This window comes from Callorhinus ursinus, unplaced genomic scaffold (assembly GCF_003265705.2).
Source record: "Callorhinus ursinus isolate GAN/ISIS: 27379988/994484 unplaced genomic scaffold, GSC_fseal_2.0 scaffold77, whole genome shotgun sequence".
Classification (NCBI taxonomy): Eukaryota; Metazoa; Chordata; class Mammalia; order Carnivora; family Otariidae; genus Callorhinus; species Callorhinus ursinus.
The window spans coordinates 4,910,288-4,929,732 of NW_027397139.1; the positions used below are offsets into that span (position 1 = coordinate 4,910,288).

General features: G+C 54.7%; 1 protein-coding gene across 2 annotated transcripts in view; it reads left to right on the forward strand.

Annotated features, from left to right (window-relative positions):
• SHC2 (SHC adaptor protein 2) overlaps positions 1 to 19,445 on the forward strand; it is a 33,633-nt gene that overhangs the window by 2,798 nt on the left and 11,390 nt on the right. The window contains exons 2-9 of one of the 2 annotated variants that reach the window (XM_025861354.2): positions 11,152 to 11,222; positions 12,964 to 13,024; positions 13,207 to 13,326; positions 14,527 to 14,580; positions 14,721 to 14,772; positions 14,862 to 14,988; positions 16,299 to 16,461; positions 17,114 to 17,177. In XM_025861354.2, coding sequence (XP_025717139.1) covers positions 11,152 to 11,222; positions 12,964 to 13,024; positions 13,207 to 13,326; positions 14,527 to 14,580; positions 14,721 to 14,772; positions 14,862 to 14,988; positions 16,299 to 16,461; positions 17,114 to 17,177 — 712 coding nt within the window. The remainder of the gene's footprint in view (positions 1 to 11,151; positions 11,223 to 12,963; positions 13,025 to 13,206; positions 13,327 to 14,526; positions 14,581 to 14,720; positions 14,773 to 14,861; positions 14,989 to 16,298; positions 16,462 to 17,113; positions 17,178 to 19,445) is intronic. The other variant, XM_073887225.1, reaches the window with a different exon arrangement.

The window sequence follows — 19,445 nt, forward strand, 5'->3', positions numbered from 1 at the left end:
AGAGGAATAAGAGATTTGTGGGCAAGTTTGGGTGTAGGTGGTTTTAAGCAGGGATCAAAGGGTGGAGTTTGAAGTTTCGAAAGGGTCTTTCTGGTAGCTCTGTGGAAATGGGGTGGGGGTGGGGGCCAGAAGGGCCGCAGAGGGACCCAGGAGGGGGAAAGGAGGGGTGACCTGGACCAGGGCAACATGGGGGCGGAGAGAAGGGGGGACACTTCTGTGGAGACGGAACCCACAGGCGTCTCTGGCAGGTGAAGGGCCCTGAGCTGGGCCCCATGGGGTTTGAAACAGTCTCAGCCCTCTGCTTTGTTTGCCTGGAAGCCTCACAAAACCCTAGAATGATCCCTGTTTGAGATGAGAAGGCGGAGCCCTGGCGGACAGAGATGGGAACGTGGTATCTGAGTTCTAGGTGCACAGTTGAGTGCTGTGCATGGATCGGTGTGCATTATCCTCACAACCCTGAGGTTGCCCACCCATTTCACAGATGAGATGCCTCCGGCTGCATCACCCTAAACCGCACTCAGAGCTTTGAGGTAAAGGATGTCCATTATCTCACGTGAGGAGAGACTCCGGGCGGCAGCTCTGTGGCTGTTTAACTCAGCAGCTCGGTGACCTCATCATGGATCCAGGCTCTGTTCATCTGTGTTGGGGTGAATAATGTCCCCGAAATTCACGTCCCCCTGGAACCTCAGAACGTGATCTTGTTTGGAAACAAGTCTTTGCAGATATAATTAAGGAGAGATCATGCTGGAGTAGGGCGGGCCCTGAATCCAACGTGTCCTTGCACGTCGCGTGAGGACACCTGGAGAAGGGGGCCATGTGAAGAGGGGGGTGGAGAACAGAGTGACCTGGCTGCCTGTGCAGGGACACCAAGGGCCGCCAGGCTCTGGAGGAGGCAGGAAGGACCCTCCTTGGGGTGTCCAGACTTGAACACCTAGATCTCAGGCCTCCGGTCTCCAGACTGTGAGAAAATATGCTTCTGTTGTTCCACGCTGCCCCATCTGTGGGGTGACAGCCGCCCCAGGAGAAGAGTACGCCACCCTTGACACTGACTTCCCTCTCAGACCAGGTCCTGTTCTATCACCCTACAAAAAAGAGCCTTCTTCCCGTGGGGCCCTTTCATGAGTAAGGGAACCTTTCCCAGAAGTGCCCAGCCAGCTTCCCCTCCTGTCTCATTGGCCAGACTTGTGTCCCGTGAACTTTGCCTAAACCAGCTGCATGGTGAACCTAGATCATCACTGCCCAAAGACTTTCCTGAGGCGATGGAATGTTGGAGATCTCTGCTGTCCAATATGGTAGCCCCACGTGGCCACGGAGCCATGTGGCTGGTGCGACAAACAAACTAAATTTTAATTTTATTTAATTTTAGATTAAATTCAAGTGGTCATACGAGACACGTGCTTGCCCTACTGGACAGCTCAGCTCTAGTTGTCCCCGATCTTCTGACCTTTCTGAAGGGTGGATGTCTGAGCAAAATTTTGTTGTTAACAAAGTGAGCCCGCACTGTGGACAAGGCAGAATTTGCATCAAGCTCTGTGGACCACCAGTCCTGTCTTCCTCTCACTCATACCATTTTGACACATTGGACTTCCCCTTTCACAAAAATTCCACTGATAGGAACTTTCCGCTTTTTAAATTTTTTTAAAATTTTTTTATTGTTATGTTAATCACCATATATTACATCATTAGTTTTTGGTGCAGTGTTCCATGATTCATTGTTTGTTCATAACACCCAGTGCTCCATGCAGAACGTGCCCTCCTCAATACCCATCACCAGGCTAACCCATCCCCCTACCCTTCCCCTCTAGAACCCTCAGTTTGTTTTTCAGAGTCCATTGTCTCTCATGGTTCGTCTCCGCTTTTTAAATTTTTTAAAAAAGATTTTATTTATCTATTTGAGAGACAGAGTAAGCGAGAGAGAGAGAGCTCATGAGCAGGGGCAGAGGCAGAGGAAGAAGCAGGCTCCCCGCTGAGCAGGGAGCCCGATGTGGGGCTCGATCTCCCGCCCCTGAAATCATGACATGAGCCGAAGACAGATGCATGACTCACGGAAACACCCAGGCGCCCCGGGAGCTTTCTGCTTTTTTGAGGTGCCCTCACTCATGCCCTCTCACAAGCCCTCCATGAACGAAGGTTTTTAAACTGTGTGCCCAGCTCTGCTCATGGTGCAGTGGGGCACAGAAAGCCAGTGACCCTGGCCAGGTGGACTGGTTCCGGCTGGGGAGCAAATGGAGCTCAAGCCTGGACACATGTCAGTGAAATGACCAGGACTCTGTGTCACTCAGTTTTTCCTGAAGTGTGGTTTTCATATGCTGGTGATATGCAAGGGAACCGTGGGAGGTTAACTGAGTAGAGATGTTTTTACCTGAAATGCAGCTTATTCCTCAAAGCAAGGAGTAGGGTGTCTCCAGGATGACTTAATTCAGTGGCTTGACAACACCCTTAAAGACCTGGGTCTTTCCATCTTTTTGTGCTGCCGTCTTTAGCATGCTGGCTTAGCTGCCCTCATGGTCACAAAATGGCAGCCACAGCACTAGGCATCACACATGGATCCAACCATGTACACTGGAAGAAAAGAAGACCATCCCTTCCTTAGTTCTCTTTATAAGAGACTGTCCACCATTCCCCCTGCCCCACCCTGCCACACCTCATTGGCCCCAAATGGCAAAATCCATTCATAGCAAGGGGGCTGGGATTACCAAATTGGCTTAAGCCAATGATGAACAGTGTGTGGTGCCCAGACATTTGGGAACTTGTTATAAATGCCCATTCTTGGGCTCCACCCCAGAGCTGCTGAGTCAGAAACTCGGGGTGGGCCCAGCAATCAACGTTTCCTGGTGATTCCAACATCCATTAATGTTTGGGAACCACCAGTTTAAGACAACTGCTTGCAGTCCTGTTGGATTAACCGCTACTTATTTATACCCAGTATTTCGTAACCCTCCACCTCGAAATGAACTTCAAATGTATATATATATATATATATATATATATATATATATATACATATATATAAAACACTTCCCTGGGACGCCTGGGGGCTCAGTCGTTAAGCGTCTGCCTTCGGCTCAGGTCATGATCCCAGGGTCCTGGGATCGAGTCCCACATCGGGCTCCCTGCTTGGTGGGGAGCCTGCTTCTCCCTCTGCCTGCCACTCCCCCTGCTTGTGCTCTTTCTGTCTCTCTCTCTCTCTCTCTGACAAATAAATAAATAAAATCTTTAAAAAAAACCCAAACACCTCCCTGCACATTTATTTCCCCTGAGAATCGATATGATGTAACAAAGCAGCAATAAAAAGGAGAAACACAATGACAGCAAACCATAATAACTTAAGATATGTTTCAATATGTAGATGTGTAGACTTCACTCTTGTAGACGCACAAGGACGTGGGCAGAAGCTTCCATAGACACAGGGCATAACTCCAGCAACTCAAACTCCATTGGATTTGCTGTAGGCAACGTGATATTCTAACCTAGTGCACAACTCCTGGTAACGTCTGAGTCTTCTGTCAATATGCATGATAGTTTCACTGAATTCAGTGTGTATTAAGACTGCCCAGAAAAGTTAAACAGAATCCCCATGTGACCCAGTCATCCCACGTCTGGGTGTACATGCCAAAGGAGTAAAAGCAGGGACTCCAACAGGTACCCACAGCCCCGTGTTCACAGCTGCACGAGTCACAGCAGCCCAAAAAATGGGGGAAACACCCCAGTGTCCACCCACAGATGAAGGATACACCCAGCACGGTCCATCCCCATGCAGGAACACGCTCCAGCCCCAGGAAGGAAGGGACCCCGACACCTGCCACGACGTGGAGGGACCCCGAGGACACCAGGCTCAGTGAGAGGAGCCGGACCCAGAAGGACACATCCCGCAGGACCCCACTCCCAGGAGGTCCCCAGAGGAGTCCCGTGCACACAGACAGAGAGGAGAGGGTGGGAGCCGGGGCTGGGGCAGGGGGTGGAGACAGAGTCTCCGTGGGGGGAGATGGAACGTTCTGGAGACGGAGGGTGGGGGTGGCTGCAGGACCGAGTGAGTGGGCTTCATGCGATGGTTACGATGGTGACTCTTATGTGTATTTTACCACAGTTAGAAAGTAAACAAACAAAAACTGCCCCACATGCCTCGTGTTATGGGTGAAGTGAGTTAGATTGGAGGCATGGTGATCATACAGGGTTTTCCACATACAAGAATGCCCGGCAGGATGTTCTGAAATCCTGAGGGACCTAGGACCGTTGGTGTGAATGTGAGACTCCCTGTGCGAAGAGCGGGGTGCCCCGCTTTCTGAAGAGCGTGCACTGGTGATTTTGCAGCTGTCTCTTGGCTGGTGTCTGACGGGTGTTTGCTCACGACTGGGTTCAGTTTGTGCATCCTGGGCAGGAAGCACAGGGCTGTGCTGTGCCTTCCCCATTAAGCAAAGCAAGAGGCGGGGATGGATGCCAGTCCTGATACCGATTCTGGAAACTTGGGTCACTTGGTGTATTGGTAAGAATGGTGTCCCCCCAACTTCATGTCCACTGGGACCTCAGAATGTGACTTTATTTGCAGATATAATCTGGTGACGGTGAGGCTGTCCTAGATTATTAGATTAGAATGGACCGTAAATCTTTTCTTTATTTAGAGAGAGAGAGAGAGCAGGGGGAGGGGCAGAGGGAGAGGAAGAGAGTCTCCAGCAGACTCCCCGCCGAGCGCAATGCCAGAAGCAGGACTCCATCTCACGACCCTGAGATCGTGACCTGATCCGAAATCGAGAGTCAGACGCTTTACTGACAGAGCCCCCCAGGCACCCCAGAGTGTGGAAATCTAACAGGATGGTGTCCTAAAGAGAGAGAAACGTGGACACATACACAGGGAGAAACCATGTGACAACAGAGGCAGAGCCGAGTGTGTGCTTGCAAGGGCCTGGGGCCGTTGCCGCAGTCAGAAGCTGGAGGCCTGGAGGTGGGGCCTTGCCCTGGAGCAGCGGGAATGCCCCCTGCCCACATCTGATTTTGGACCTTTGATCTCTGGAACCGGGAGACAATAAAGTCCCGTTGTCATCAGCTGTCCCGGTTGTGCTGCTTTGTTACAGAGGGCCCAGGAGACCCACACGCTGGCTAGGGTGACCTTTGTCTCCTTTATAAGTAGTAAGTTTCTGTGGGGAGGTACTTTTTAATTTGGGGTCAGACCTTCAGAATTGAGGGATAATGAATGTAAAGCGTGTACCGGAGTCTCAAGTTCATGGCAGGACTCGGTTTTGCTCACCAGGAGCGCGGCCACCGCAGACCTAGCCTGGCTGTGCCCTGCCCCAGGCACCAGCAGAGCCCCCCGCCCCCCCCCCCCACATCCCCATACTCTGGAACTTCCCTGGGGAGGAGGATTTAGAGGCTGTGCAAACATCCTGGTTGCCTACAAACTCCCACTGGTTTGTCCTAGCAGAAATTGCCTGGACGGACACTTCCCATTATGATCATGGCGTGTTCATTCTAGTGCTTGTCAGGAAAACTCTACTAGGCCTCAAACCAGAGGCTGGTGGGAGCAATAGGCAGTTTCCTCCTTTCCTCAAACAAATGGAAAAAAAAAATTAAGGTAGAATTCAATACCATAAAATTTGCCCATTTAAATTGTACAAGTCAGAAGTTTTTAGTACATTTACAGAAACCCTCACCATGATCTAATCCCAGAATGTTCCATCTCCCCAAGAAGAAACGCTGTTCCCAGCAGCCATCATCCCCCCTGCCCCAGACCCTCCTTCGGCCCCCGGCCCCCACGAGGCCCCTTCCCGTCCGTGGATGAGTCTGTTCTGGACGTGTCACCCACGTGGACGCACACCCCGCGTGGCCTTCTGTGTCTGGTTCCCTCCCTGAGCGTCGTGGGCTCGGGGTCCGTCCCCGGGGCCGCGCCTGTGGGCGCCTCGCTCCTGTTGGCGGCCGAGGGACGCTCCCATGTGTGGTCGACCCACTACATGGATCTGATCATCTATTGACGAAGACTTGAGTCATTTCCTGCCATTTCCTTAAAAAATAAAACCAGTTATGTTTATAAATGGAGTCTACTTAAAATAAAATGTTAAGCAAGTAATAGTCTGGGCCATACATGTAAGGAAGTCGACAGGTGTTGGAGGGTCTCCCCCACTGGGGGTTTGGAGAGCTGGGTTCTCATCAGATCTCTAGCCTGGCCCGCTGTGGGAGCTTAGCTCCGTCCCTTCACCTCTCTGGGCCTGTTTCCCCATGTGTAAATCAGCTCCTTCCCTGTAGCATTCTGGGTTGGCCTATGGGCTGCCTCTACTTCCACGTGTGCAAAGGAGAAGGTGGGATACAGAGCCATCTGGGGCCTCCTCCTGACCTTCTGTATCAGTGTCCTGGGGTGCTGTAACAAATCACTGCACACTGGACAGATGAAATCAACAGCAGAGTCTTCTTCCCGAGGCTGCAGGTCTGAGACGCAGGTGTCATGGGGCGGGCTCCTGCTGAGGCTCCAAGGGAGGATCCTGTCCAGGCTCCCCTAGGTCCTGGAGGTGCCAGGGGGCCCTCGGCTTGCAGATCGGTCACTCTGAGCTCTGCCTGCATCTTACTGGGACACCTGTCTTGGATTTAGGGTCCATCCACAGGCTCTGGGGGTGAGCAGGTGGACAAACCCTTCAGCAAGGCCAGCATCTGACCCACTACAACTGGTGTCCAGTGGGTTGTGCTTCCCGGGCAGAGGTCATGTTTACTGGCAGACCCAAGGCTGAATCTGACCTCTGAGCTTTTCCCCCCACCATCTATTTAAAAGTAAAAATTCAATTTCTGGTCAATGTTTACAAATTAGGAGGTTTCACACAAAAGCCCTGGATTTCTGGTGTCTTTTTAAAAAAATCAGGTGTCTGGCAGCACTGGGCCCCTCTGGCTATGGAATATGCAGTATATGCCACCCCCCCCCCCCGCCGCCACTTCTGGTCGTGCACTGGTGGGACTCCAGAGCCTGAGGGTGTGGGTTCAAATCCTGCCTCTGACACCTACAAGCTCGTGACTTTTATTGAGCCTCCTTGGACCTGCGTTTCCTGAGGGTCACAGTTGTCACTTTGGCGTGGGTACAGAGCATTAAGAGAGGTAATTTGTCCTGCGTGCTTACGTGGTCAGTAGGTACTACTGTCTGTGGGTGCAGGAGCCCACCCTGACCATGTGCTAGCCTCCCCTGCCTGGCCCCATTGGCATCTGAGTTTTCCGTCCCTGTTCCCAGCCCTCCGGGGTGGCCCCATTGCATCCCCTCTCGTGTGAGCCCCCATCTCTCCAGTGTAGTTAAGTCATGCACCCCACCCTTCATCCAAGCAGGGGCTGGGGACACACTGGAGCAGTTAGAGAGGACTGGACATTAATCGGGGTGAGCCTGGGGGTGGTATGGGAATCAGAACCCCTCACCCTGGGCCTAGAACACCAACACCCGCTGCGCAGATGCCACACCCGGAGGGACAATACCTGTTGGGCAGCCAGCGTCCCACCAAAGCTGTCCTCTCAGTGAGAAAATCCACTCCTGGGAGCAGGGACCACAGCACATTCCCTTTGAGGTCCCACATGTCTAACACATGCCTGGCATATAGGCCATGCCCATCCATCTGTCCATCTGTCCATCCATCATCCATTTGTCCACTCATCCACCATCTGTCCACCCATTCATCCCTCTGTCCATCCATCACCTGTTTATCTGTCCATTCATCATCCATCCATTCCTCCACCATTCATTCATCCATCATCCATTTGTCCGCCCATCCATCTCTCCGTCCATCCACGGTCCATCCTTCTGACCATCTGTCATCTCTCTATTCATCCATCGTATATCCATCCATCCTTCACCCCTCCATCTATCCATCCATCTACCCATCCATCCATCATCTATCTATCCATCYATCTATCTGTCCATCATCCATCCATTACCCATCCATCCAACCACCCATCCATCACCCATCCATCCATCATCTATCTATCCATCCATCTATCTGTCCATCATCCATCCATTACCCATCCATCCAACCATCCATCCATCCATCACCCATCCATCACCCATCCATCCATCATCTATCTATCCATCCATCTATCTGTCCATCATCCATCCATTACCCATCCACCCACCCATCTATCACCCATCCATCCAACCATCCAACCATCCATCTATCTATCCATCTATCCATCCATCATCCGTCCAAGAGAAGGTGAGACAGATCTGCTCACTCCCCTACTTAAAAGTCCCCCATGGCTCCCCAGCCTAACCCAGCCCCTCATCACAGCCCTAGGGCCCTGCGACCTCCTTGCTTATGTCCTGTCATCTTTCTTTGCTCCTTGATTCTCTGCTCTAGCTACACTGGAGTGAGTCTGTGGCTCTCCATGCTTGCTCTCACTTCTGGGTCTTGTACTTGGCATTCCCTTTGCCTGGGTCTTTGCTTGGCTTGCTCCCACTCTTGCTCTGGTCACTATCTCAGTTAGCGCTCACCATGTAACAAATCATTCCACAATCTAGTGCAGGACAACAAACATTTATTATTTCTTGTGGTTCTGTGGGTCAGCTGGGGCTGAACGGTCTCTTCATTCACATGGCGATTGGCCAGTGTCAGCTGGGATGATGGGGATGGGCCACGTGTCTGTCCTAATGGAGCAGGCTGGCCTGGCAAGATTGCAGGACCTGAGACCAGTGGGGGGACAAGCTCCAGGCGCAAGTGCCCTTTAGACCTTGACTGTGTCACCTTGGTTGACATCCCATTGGCCCAAACAAAGTCCCATGGCCAACCCAAGGGCTTGGATAGGGGGAGGAATGACTTGCAGCCATGTTTACAGTCTGTCAACAGCATATCGTTTCTCTCCCAGAAGTACCCACTGTAACCTGCTAGAATTATTCATCTATGCTCATGCAAATACATACACACACTGTATATACATGCATGTGTGCCCGTGTTCCTCCTTGACCCCTTGTCCACATGAATGGTGACTCACCAAGACCTCTGTTCTACACCTTGTTTTTGCTACTTAATGATGGACCTTGGAGATAATCTCATATAAATACATTAAAAAATTCTTGTCTTTTTTACAAATGCATACTCTTCGATTCCAAGAACCATGAATTGCTTATATTTAGCAAGAAGACAGGGCACCCAGTTAAATGAAAAGTTCCAATGAACACCAATAATTTTTGGTATAAGTATGCCCCATGCACTATTTGGGACATACTTATACTGAGAAAATATTCATGGGGCGCCTGGGTGGCTCAGTCATTAAGCGTCTGCCTTCGGCTCAGGTCATGATCCCAGGGTCCTGGGATTGAGCCCCGCATCGGGCTCCCTGTTCCGCGGGAAGCCTGCTTCTCCCTCTCCCACTCCCCCTGCTTGTGTTCCCTCTCTCACTGTGTTTCTCTCTGTCAAATAAATAAATAAAATCTAAAAAAAAAAAGAAAATATTCATTGTTTAATGGCAATTCCAATTGAACTGGGGTCATGTATTGAATCTCACAAAACTGGATGCGTTGTATTTTAGGGTGTCTCTAATTTCTTGCTAATTTGTTCAGTGCCTCGGGTCCCTGCAGGAAGGGAGGGTGTGTGCAAAAGGTGTACCTGAGGGGCAGGACTCACAGAGGAGGGCCAGGTATAGGGAACCAGCCCCTGGGGCTAGCATGAGGGGGAGCTTGGGGGAAAAGGGAGTGGGTGGGTGCTGACCCACTGGGGCTGTTTGGGGGCAGCAAACACCTGCCCACCTGTTTCCCTTCTAGTCCTGCAGGCTCTGAGCCCTGTGGAGAGGGCGGGACATGGGCCACCCCACATGGCGACTTTGCACACACTGGCAGCCCTGGGGCTGATGTATCTGTGGGGTAAAGTCCTAAAAGTGGAGTTTCAAGGTCAAAGTGTGTGTTTGTTTAGGTTCTTTAAAAATTGAGGTAACATTTACAATAGTTAACCATTAGCCGTTTTATTTATTTTCTATTCTATTCTATATTTGATCTATTTTATTTTATTTTATTTATTTATTTTAATTTAATTTAATTTAATTTAATTTATTTTATTATTTATTTTATTTTATTTTATTATTTATTTTATTTTATTTTATTATTTATTTAAGTAAGGCTAGGCCCAACATGGGGCTTGAGCTCACAACCCCAAGATCAAGAACGGCATGTCCCACCGCCTGAGCGGGCCAGGTGCTCCAGCCTAACCCATTTTGAAGTCTACATGCAATTTAATGGTATTCAGTACATCCACAAAGCCGTGCAACCATCACCACTCTCTAGTTCCAGAACATTCCCTCGTCCCAGAAAAACCCGTCCCCATTAGCCGCCATCCCTGCTCCTCCCCCAGTTGCTGGCACCTACCAACCACCTTTCTGTCTCCGTGGGTTTACCTGTTCTGGACGTTGCACACGCATATTGCAGGTGTGCATAGGAGAGGTGCTGCCGCGTGTGCTGTCAGTGCCAGACACCCCAGCACCCAGGCACCAGCTGGAACGAGGCTTCTGGCCCAGGGCTGGCCCCTGCTCCCCCTCCCTTGGCAGAGGTTGGAGCAGTCTGGGAGCTCTGCCAGCTGTTTCTACCTCTGCTGTCCCTCAGCATTGTCTCTTGGAGACTCTGAAGCCCCTTTCTGTGGTGAAGGCGGCCCAGGCAGGAGTTGGCGCACTTTTCCTGGAAAGGGTCAGATAGTGCGCTGGGTTTCATGGGCCAGGTGGTTTCCTCCCCATCTATGTGCAGGCCCTGTGCTGGGCTTTGGGGCTGCAGTAGTGAGCAAGAGCATCCCCATCCTGGTCAGGACCCCATCCTGGGCTCGGGCTCTAGTGGAACAGAAAGCGAGAACAAACAGCAGATGGTTAAACCGACAGCATGACTGAGCCTGGAGGGATCAACCAGCTTCCAGGAAACAGCTTGCTTAGTGTCAGGGAAGGCGGCTCTGAGGAGGTGATGCTGAGCCTCAAGATAAGGAAGGAACCAGTCTGCAAGTCGATGGGGAAAGGGAGCAGCAAGGAGACAGCAGGTGCAAAGGCCCTGAGGCAGCAAGGCTGGACGTGGTCGAGCACAGGGGACAGGGCTCCAGCCCAGTGGGGGCAAGAGATGAGAGTGAAGTACTTGCTGGAAGAAGGGCTTGGGTTCACCTGTCCCCTGACCCAGGCTTTTCTGGGCTGGGGCTTGGGACCTGCCTGCTAACCGCTCGTTCTCTCTTCCCTTAGTACATGGGCTGCATTGAAGTCCTCCGCTCCATGCGCTCTCTGGATTTTAACACCCGCACCCAGGTGACCAGGTGAGCCTTTGAGACTGGCTGCTGTGGGGCTGGGGGTTCGGAGCAGCTGGGGGAGGGCTGATGTGAGGCTTCAGAGAGGCGGCTCAGACAGTTTGCCCTGGGAACCCAGGATGGCAGGCGCAGTGACATTCCCTCCTGCCTTGGGGAACAGTGTGGCATGGACTTAGAAGGGCCTTGGGGTGGGGCACGTGGTGTCTGAGTCCCAGCTCTGTCCTGCCCTCCAGGTGCCCCTGCTCCCCAGACCCTGGATTCCCTCTGTCAGGTAGAGATGACACCTGGTCCCTCCCAGTGTGTGGGTCCTACAGGGGTGCCGGGAGACGCCTCAGCAGGTCGTGGGATGCGCGGGTGCTGGCTGGTTCCCGGTTAGGACTCAGGTCAGGGCTGGAAGGGGCTGGGAGCCTGTCCAGGGCGGGGATGGCATTTCTGTTGTCCGTGCTTTTTTTGGTGCAGAGAAAGCACATTGATCTCATGATGCTCTGAGCTGCCAGGAACAGAGTCATGAAGAGTCATGGCTACAACCAGGGCTGAGACAGAAAGGATCGACATCTTTTTGCATGTGAAAACTGAGTTAGTCCCTTCACCATAGACACAGAAACACTACTGAGATGTAATTCACACATCAAACAATTCACCCACTTGAAGTGCACAGTTCAATGTGTTTTGGTTTCCTCAACAGAGCTGTGCAACCACTCCCTCCCTAATTCCAGAACATTCCAGCAGCCCAAAAGGAAACCCTGACCCCATGTGTCACCCCCCATCCTCCCCAGCCCCGGGGCCCCCACGAGCCCCCTTCCCAACCGCGGATGAGCCCGTTCTGGACGTGTCACCCACGTGGGCTCACACCCCGTGTGGCCTTCTGTGTCTGGTTCCCTCCCCGAGCGTCGTGGGCTCGGGGTCCATCCCCGGGGCCGTGCATGTGGGCGCCTCGCTCCTGTTCTCGGCCGCGGGACGCTCCCGTGCGTGGGGGACACGCTGTGTGCATCTCTTCACCGGTCAGTGGACCCCTGGGTGGCTTCCACCTGTTGGTGACTATCATGATGTGTGCTGCTATGAACAGGTCTTGGGTGGATGTGTGTTTTCATTTCTCCTGGGCGTGTTACCTGGATGTGGGAAGGGGGTGCTGGGCTGTGCGGTGACCCCACGTCTCGCTGTTTGAAGGGCTACTGGACCGTTTCCAGGTGGCAGCACCGTTTTACCTTCCCGCCGGCTGGATGTGAGGGTCTAGTTTCTTCTCGTGGCACCAGCATTTTTGGGGGTCTGGTGTGGTCTGATCTTTAGGGTCCTGTGAAGTTCTGGTCCTCCCCTGGGGGATTAGCAGTTTCACAGTGGTCTGTTCCGTACTGTCTGGGGGAGCCCAGAGCAAAGGTCACTCTCTCATGCCACAGATGGGGATCTTGACTGACCTGTGGCCACATGGAACTTGGGGTCTGGGCTCAGGAGCTATGCTGGTCCCCCTGAATCCGACCCCTGTGGTTTTAAGTTGGGCTGTGGCCCAGGGATGCGTTGGTCACTGAGAAGGAGGTGCCAGAGGACGAGAGCCAAGGGCGGGGTGTGTGGGGGTGTCTGCAGGTACAAATGGGCTGGGGGCTGGTAGCCCCTGGTCCATGGCTCTGTTCCTTCCGCCTCTTTCCAGGCACCCTAGCTTCTGTCCCTCCTGTGAGCCCCACACTCTCTGAGCTCCTGCCTCCTCCCCACACCCCACCTCCAAGCTCACTAAGCCCCTCCCCCTCCCCCCACACAGGGAAGCCATCAACCGGCTTCATGAGGCAGTGCCTGGTGTCCGGGGCTCCTGGAAGAAGAAGGTGGGTGAGGGGCTTGTGGTCCCTGAGTGGTGCTGGTGGGCGTGGTTGGAGCAGCGGGGGCTGCCATGGCCATCCTTGGACCCTGCCCCAGCCAGAGCCCCTCTGCAGCCCTGCCTTCCCCAGTGCCCAGGCTCCCCAGCCTGCAGGCCCGGCACTGCCCTCTGCCCCGTCCCCATCCCCAGGCCCCCAACAAAGCGCTGGCCTCCATCCTGGGCAAGAGCAACCTGCGCTTTGCGGGCATGAGTATCGCTGTGAGCATCTCCACCGATGGTCTCAACCTCTCTGTGCCCGCCACACGCCAGGTGAGTGCCACCGCCTGCACCCCCAGCCCCACGCAGGGCAGGTCCAGGGACTTGCGGGTGGAGCTGGAGGGATGGTGGGTGCAGGGCTGTGTGTGGACACGTTTACCTGGAGATGTGCTGAGACCCGCCCCCCGAGCCAGGAGCTGAGCTGCCTTGTGGCAGCCACAGTCCGCATGAGGCGCTGGGGCCAGGGACGCGGCCAAACCCCCACAGTGCCCATGACGCCCCTGCAGAGAGTGACCCAGACCCAGTGTCAGCAGTGCCCAGGGGGAGGGCCCTGGCTTGGAATCTTCTGGTGGAAACAAACCAGCTAAATAAGGGAATAATTACAAATTCCAAAAAGGACCATGGGGCCAGGCGAGGGATGTTGTAGGCACTGTGACCTAGCAGGGGCGTCATGGAGGGCTTCCTGGAGGTGGTGACACTAGGGAGGAGGTGAGCAGAGGACATCCCAGGCAGAGGTCCCCCTGTGGGGGGACAGAGCTGGACAAGTCACAGCTCTAGGATTTGTCCAGAGAGCACTGTGACCCCGGGAAGTGCCGTGACCTGCGGCTGTGGGGGCACAAGGAGGGAGGGAGCCCAAGCCAGGGCATCTGTGGAGAGCCTGGGGAGGAGGAGAGGAACGTGAGCACTCAGGACAGGAATGGATGGTGGCAAATGAGCACAGAAATGAACATGGAAACGAGTGTGCAAATGTGCACACAAGACAGCATGCAAATACGGGACGCATGCATAAGTGAGCGTGCGAATGAGTGTGCAAGTGAGCACATGGTGCCGGTGTGGGGACTGGAGCCTCGGGGGGGTCCCGCCTGTGTCTCTCCCTGCCTGCAGGGCTGCACTGGGTGTGCAGATGAGTGTGCCACACCTAGGTGTCTGTGTGAGTGGGCCTGTCAGGGTGTGAAGAGGGCTGGAGCGTGTCTGAGTGTGTGGCTCTGGTCCGTGTGTGAGCATCTGTGGAGAGGAGCGTGTCTGCGTCTCTGTGTGTGACTGTGCGTGTCTGTACATGTGGCTATCTGGGAGTGTTCACGTGCACGCGTGAAGGTGGGTGTGGCCTCTGCATCCTGCCCTGGGGGGCTCCCCATCCAGCTGCATCCCGGGTCCCCTCCCCGTGGCCCTGGCCCAGTGACCAGCCCCAGCCGTGTGTGGGGGAGGCAGCCCCCGTGACCGCTCCCGTGACCGCGTGTGTCTCTCTCCGGCCAGATCATTGCCAACCACCACATGCAGTCCATCTCCTTCGCGTCAGGTGGCGACACGGTAAGGCCAGGGCTGGGGGTGGACTTCCGGTCCCCTCTGCCTGTCCCTGCATCGTAGTGCTGGAGGCTGGCATCCTGGCCAGGCTGGCCCGGGCGGGTCCAGCTGACCTCTCCCCCTGCCCCTGTCCTCTCTCTCCCCAGGACATGACGGATTATGTGGCCTATGTAGCCAAGGATCCCATCAACCAGAGAGGTGGGGTCCTGGCGGGGGTGGGCGGGGGCCCTGTGGCTGGTGGGCCAGCACAGGCCATGCTAATGCCGCGTGACAAACAACCTCTGCAGCCTGCCACATCCTGGAGTGCTGTGAGGGCCTCGCCCAGAGCATCATCAGCACCGTGGGCCAAGCCTTCGAGCTGCGCTTCAAACAGTACCTGCACAGCCCCCCCAGGGTGGTTGTGCCCCCAGAAAGGTACCAGGCCCGCCTCGTCCCCGTCTTCCCGGAGACAGCGTGTCACCTGGCCGAGGCCAGATGCACAGTCCCCAGCTCACCTCCTCCGTGCTGGGTGCAGGTCTCCGCTTTGTCCCGTCTTTCGTCTGTGCGCCCCTGTGGGCTTGTGGCTCAGCCGCTAGGTCCCCATTCCCTCGTCTGTAAACCCGGGATGAACACATCCTGCTCTGCCCTGGCCAAGGCGAGGAATCGGGGAGCCAGTCCACAGCTGCTGTCACCCCCAGGCTGGGCGGGGGTGGCCCACACTTCTGCAAAGGGCCGGTCAGTGTTTTTGGCTCTGCGGCCAGACCACCTGTCTCAGCCGTTGTGGCAAAAGCTGCCGTGGGGGGATGCTTAAAAGGATCAACGGGCCCCGGGCCAGGAAATCTGTATTTATAGACACTAAGTTTTGAATTTCATGTGACTTTCACATGTCATCAAATATTGTTCTTTGGATATTCTCTGAATCATTTAAAAGTTCTGTGGCTTAAAAGAGAAGAAACCATTCTTAGCTCCTGGGCTGCACGCATACGGGCAACTGGCCAGATTTGCGGAGCCCTGCTCTCAGCTACTTAATGCACTAGGTAGAATAACACACTAATACAATAATACGCTTAATACACTAGCATTATTTAGCTAGACTAAATAATGAGTAAATGAATGTGTTGGAAATTCAAATATGCGCGTGATAAGGAAGAGGCAGGAGCAGACAGCCGTGTGAGTCTCCATCGCACTGCCCCTCACCTGCGTGCCTGGGCCTCCTTCCCCACAGGTGCACACCTCTGTCACACACGCACACCCGTGTCTGCCTCCCGTGGCGGGGCATCTGCAGCCGCCTCTGCCTCGCGGGGGCTGTGGGGGGGCCCTCTGGTGCCAGCAGCTTCCCTGTTTTGCTCTCAGGACCCACAGGTGCCATTGCAGGGACGTTGCAATGCTGAGGGCACTTCCATCCTAGCCCCGCGGCTCTGGGTGCAAGCTGGGGGTAGTGTTCTCTCTCGGGGTCTCCCTGGCAGGGCCAGAGATGGGTGGAAGGGAGCGAGGACCTGCTGTCGTTCAGCAGAAGTGCTGGAAAGTGCGCGAGATCCTGTTTTGTGGAGGAGGGAAGAGCACCCAGGTCCCCCTACCCTCAGCCTGAGAGGAGGCAGGGTCTGAGTCCCCGAGGCCTGGCTCGTCCCACCCACTGGGCGAAGCTCAAGCCACAAGGCCTTGGCACCCTCTTGGGTGTCCCCCGTTCTCTCTGCCCCTGAGTCCTGGGGCTCCTGCCTGTGCTCCCGCTTGCTGTCTGTCCCCAGGCTGACCAGGCCAGAGCAGTCGGCCTGGGGGGACGAGGAGGAAACGGAACACAATTACTACAACAGCATCCCAGGGAAGGAGCCGCCCCTGGGTGGGCTGGTGGACTCCAGGCTCACCCTAACTCAGCCCTGTGCCCTCGGGGCCCTCGGAGCCCTCGGCCAGGTCAGCCTCTGTGGACCTCATGGGTGGGGGCTGGGGGGGCAGGGTTGTCCCCGGGCGCTGACTCCTTGGGCCTTACCTTAGAGCTTCCTTCTGCTTCTCCCCGATCCCAGTGGAGGGCCCTGTGCTTCCTTCCCCCCTTCCTCCGATGCACAGAGCGTCTGGCCCTCCTCCAGACTCAGACACTGAGTAGACCCTTGTATCAGCAGTTTCATCAGGGCCGTGAAATGGGAGTCCAGGGGCGGTAATGGGAATATACGATGGGGAGACTCAGTCTGTGGTCAGGAGGACTTTCATGAGGAAGCAGTGTTTGGGCCGGGCCCTGACGGGTGAATAGGAGTTGCTTGGGAGAGTGGCACAGGGAGGGGCATCCAGGTGGAGGGAACGGCATGTGGCAGGTGGCAGGAAGGTGCAGACCGCCTTCTGGAACCGAGAGGGCAGCTGAGGCTGCAGCAGAGGTGGGTGGAGGGATGGGGAGGGCCGTTTCAGAGCCAGGGGCTGGGGGAAGGGTGGAAGAGCTGTTTTAGCTTTTAGAGCTTTAGAGCTTCCCACTGTCTCCAACCATGCAGGAGGGTGGGGCGCTGGGGGGGCCTGGGTGCTGGGCTGGGTAGGGGGCCTTGCACAGGGCCGGAGGCCCCCTCACTCTCTTTTTCAGGGGCTATCTCCTGCTCGAAGGGACGCGCACAGCCTGCCGTGGGACCTGGGCCCCTCCGGTACCGGTAGGTGCCCAGCCCCTCCCCACACTGTCTCCCCTCTCACCTGTGAGACTACGCTCACTCCCCCAGCTCTTAGGAGGGTTGCCGACATCCGTTTCTTTTTATTCCGCACAGACTAGTTTCATTGCATTTTGGGGAGAGATACTGCATTTACGTGGTTCAAAATGCCAGAGCATAAAAAAGCATTCAGTGCGAAGTTGCTGGGCCCCCCGCCCACATCTGCCTATCCACCTCCCCAGTCAGGCCGCCCACTGTTGGTAGTTACTAGTTTCCATTATTTTCCATGTATATTCAAGCCAATTCAGATGCGTGCACCATCTTCCGCAGCCCTACAGATGGTGCTGTGCTGTGCACAGGTGCACCCCGCTTTCTCCGCGCAGCCATCCACGTAGATGACCTCCCCCTGTCCCCACAGTGGACTCCTCCACCCTGTGCAGGGTCTTTTCTATTCTGCTTCTACTTGACTCCTAGGCATGTGGGTAGACCTGCAGGTGTCTGCTGTGACATCAGCATGAGGTGGGTTCAGGGGTCTCGGTAGAGTCTGTCCCCAGGAGAGAGGCTGCTTGTTCTGTTGTGATGAAATCACGCAGTTGCCCTCCCATCAAGATACCATGGGCTTTTGTTTTAACAAAATGATTGCGTTTTCAGCCCATGAGCATCTTATCCCATTACACATAATTAGATTCCTGCGCCCCACTGCCTGTCTGGGAGCTCGCCCGCCGTGGCACATTTGTGTCTCCTTTCAGACTTGGGGAGAAGCAAAAAGATGATGGCCCTCAAGGCATGCTGCTCCTTTTTTTTTTTTCTTTATTTTTTTTAAAGATTTTATTTATTTATTTGAGAGAGAGAGAGAGAGAGAAACAGCATGAGAGGGGAGAGGGGCAGAGGGAGAAGCAGGCTCCCCGCCAAGCCGGGAGCCCGATGCGGGACTCGGTCCCGGGACTCCGGGATCATGACCTGAGCGGGAGGCAGTCGCTTAACGACTGAGCCCCCCAGGCGCCCGGGGCACGCTGCTCCTTGCTCCCCATGAGGTCCTTCTGAGGCCTGCAAGCTCTCGCCCAGGCCCCGCAGTTTCTCACCCCTGCGGCCCCTCTTGCCAGGCACGGAGGGTCTTTCAGCCCTGTGTCTGCCCTGTGGAGTCCGGGCTGGAGGACAGCCAGGAGCAGAGCCTGTTAGTCGAGCTACCAGAGGCTTCGAGGCTGTCCGCCCACCAGCCCCACGGCAGCTGCCTGTTCCCCCACGGCCTCCCTAACATCTGTGCTGGGTTTGGGTTTTGTTTTTGTTTTTCTTAGATCTTCCCAAATAATCTGGGCATTTTCGTGACTCCCAGCGTGGTGCTTAAAGACCACTTTTGTCATTGGGCACCCAGCAGGTGCCCAGCTAAGATCTGGCCCTGGTACCTGGGCTGACTGCCCCCTGTCACCCCGGACTCCCAGGGCTCCCCAGCATCTCCCAGCCCCGATCCTCTGCACAAGCTGCTAGTGCTTCTTGTTATGCCTTTCCCTGTTCTCTAGCCAAGAACTCCTACCAGTACGTTCATGCCCCAGCTCCGATGTCCCGGAATTCTCTCTCAGTCTGGATTCCTACAACCCGGGCTTCTTCCCTCTTCCCTGGCCCTGGCTATGAGAGGCTGGGAGAATTGGTGCCTGCCTCCAGGCAGACCAGGAAGCCTGGGCTCAGACCCCTCTGCCCACATCAGCCACCCAGGGCTGGCACATTGTCAGCACTCATATTGAATCATAATATTCTTTTTATAAATATTTTATTTATTTATTTATTTATTTATTTTTATTTGAGAGAGGGAACACAAGCAGGGGGAGTGGCAGGCAGAGGGAGAAGCAGGCTCCCCGCTGAGCAGGGAGCCCGATGTGGGGCTCGATCCCAGGACCCCGGGACCATGACCTGAGCCGAAGGCAGACGCTTAACGGCTGAGCCACCCAGGCGCCCCTGAATCCTAACTTTTGCCATATACTGTTCTAAGTTTTTAATCCTCAGCCCTATTTGTAAAGGAGCTACTCCTATCTCCCCACTTCACCGAGGAAGAGACTGGGGCGCAGACTTGCTCGTGTCCACAGAGGGCAGGTGGAGCTGGTATGTGAGTGCACACGTCCACAAGGGTAAAGATGTAGCTGGCATAACATGGATGTAATGTAAACTGTAGGGCCCTCGGGCTGGATATGGCCATGCAGTGTATTGAAATCATTATTTCTCCGCCAAGGATTAAAAACGGTGATGTTTAGAAATGAATAGACAGTTCTGAGAAAAATACAC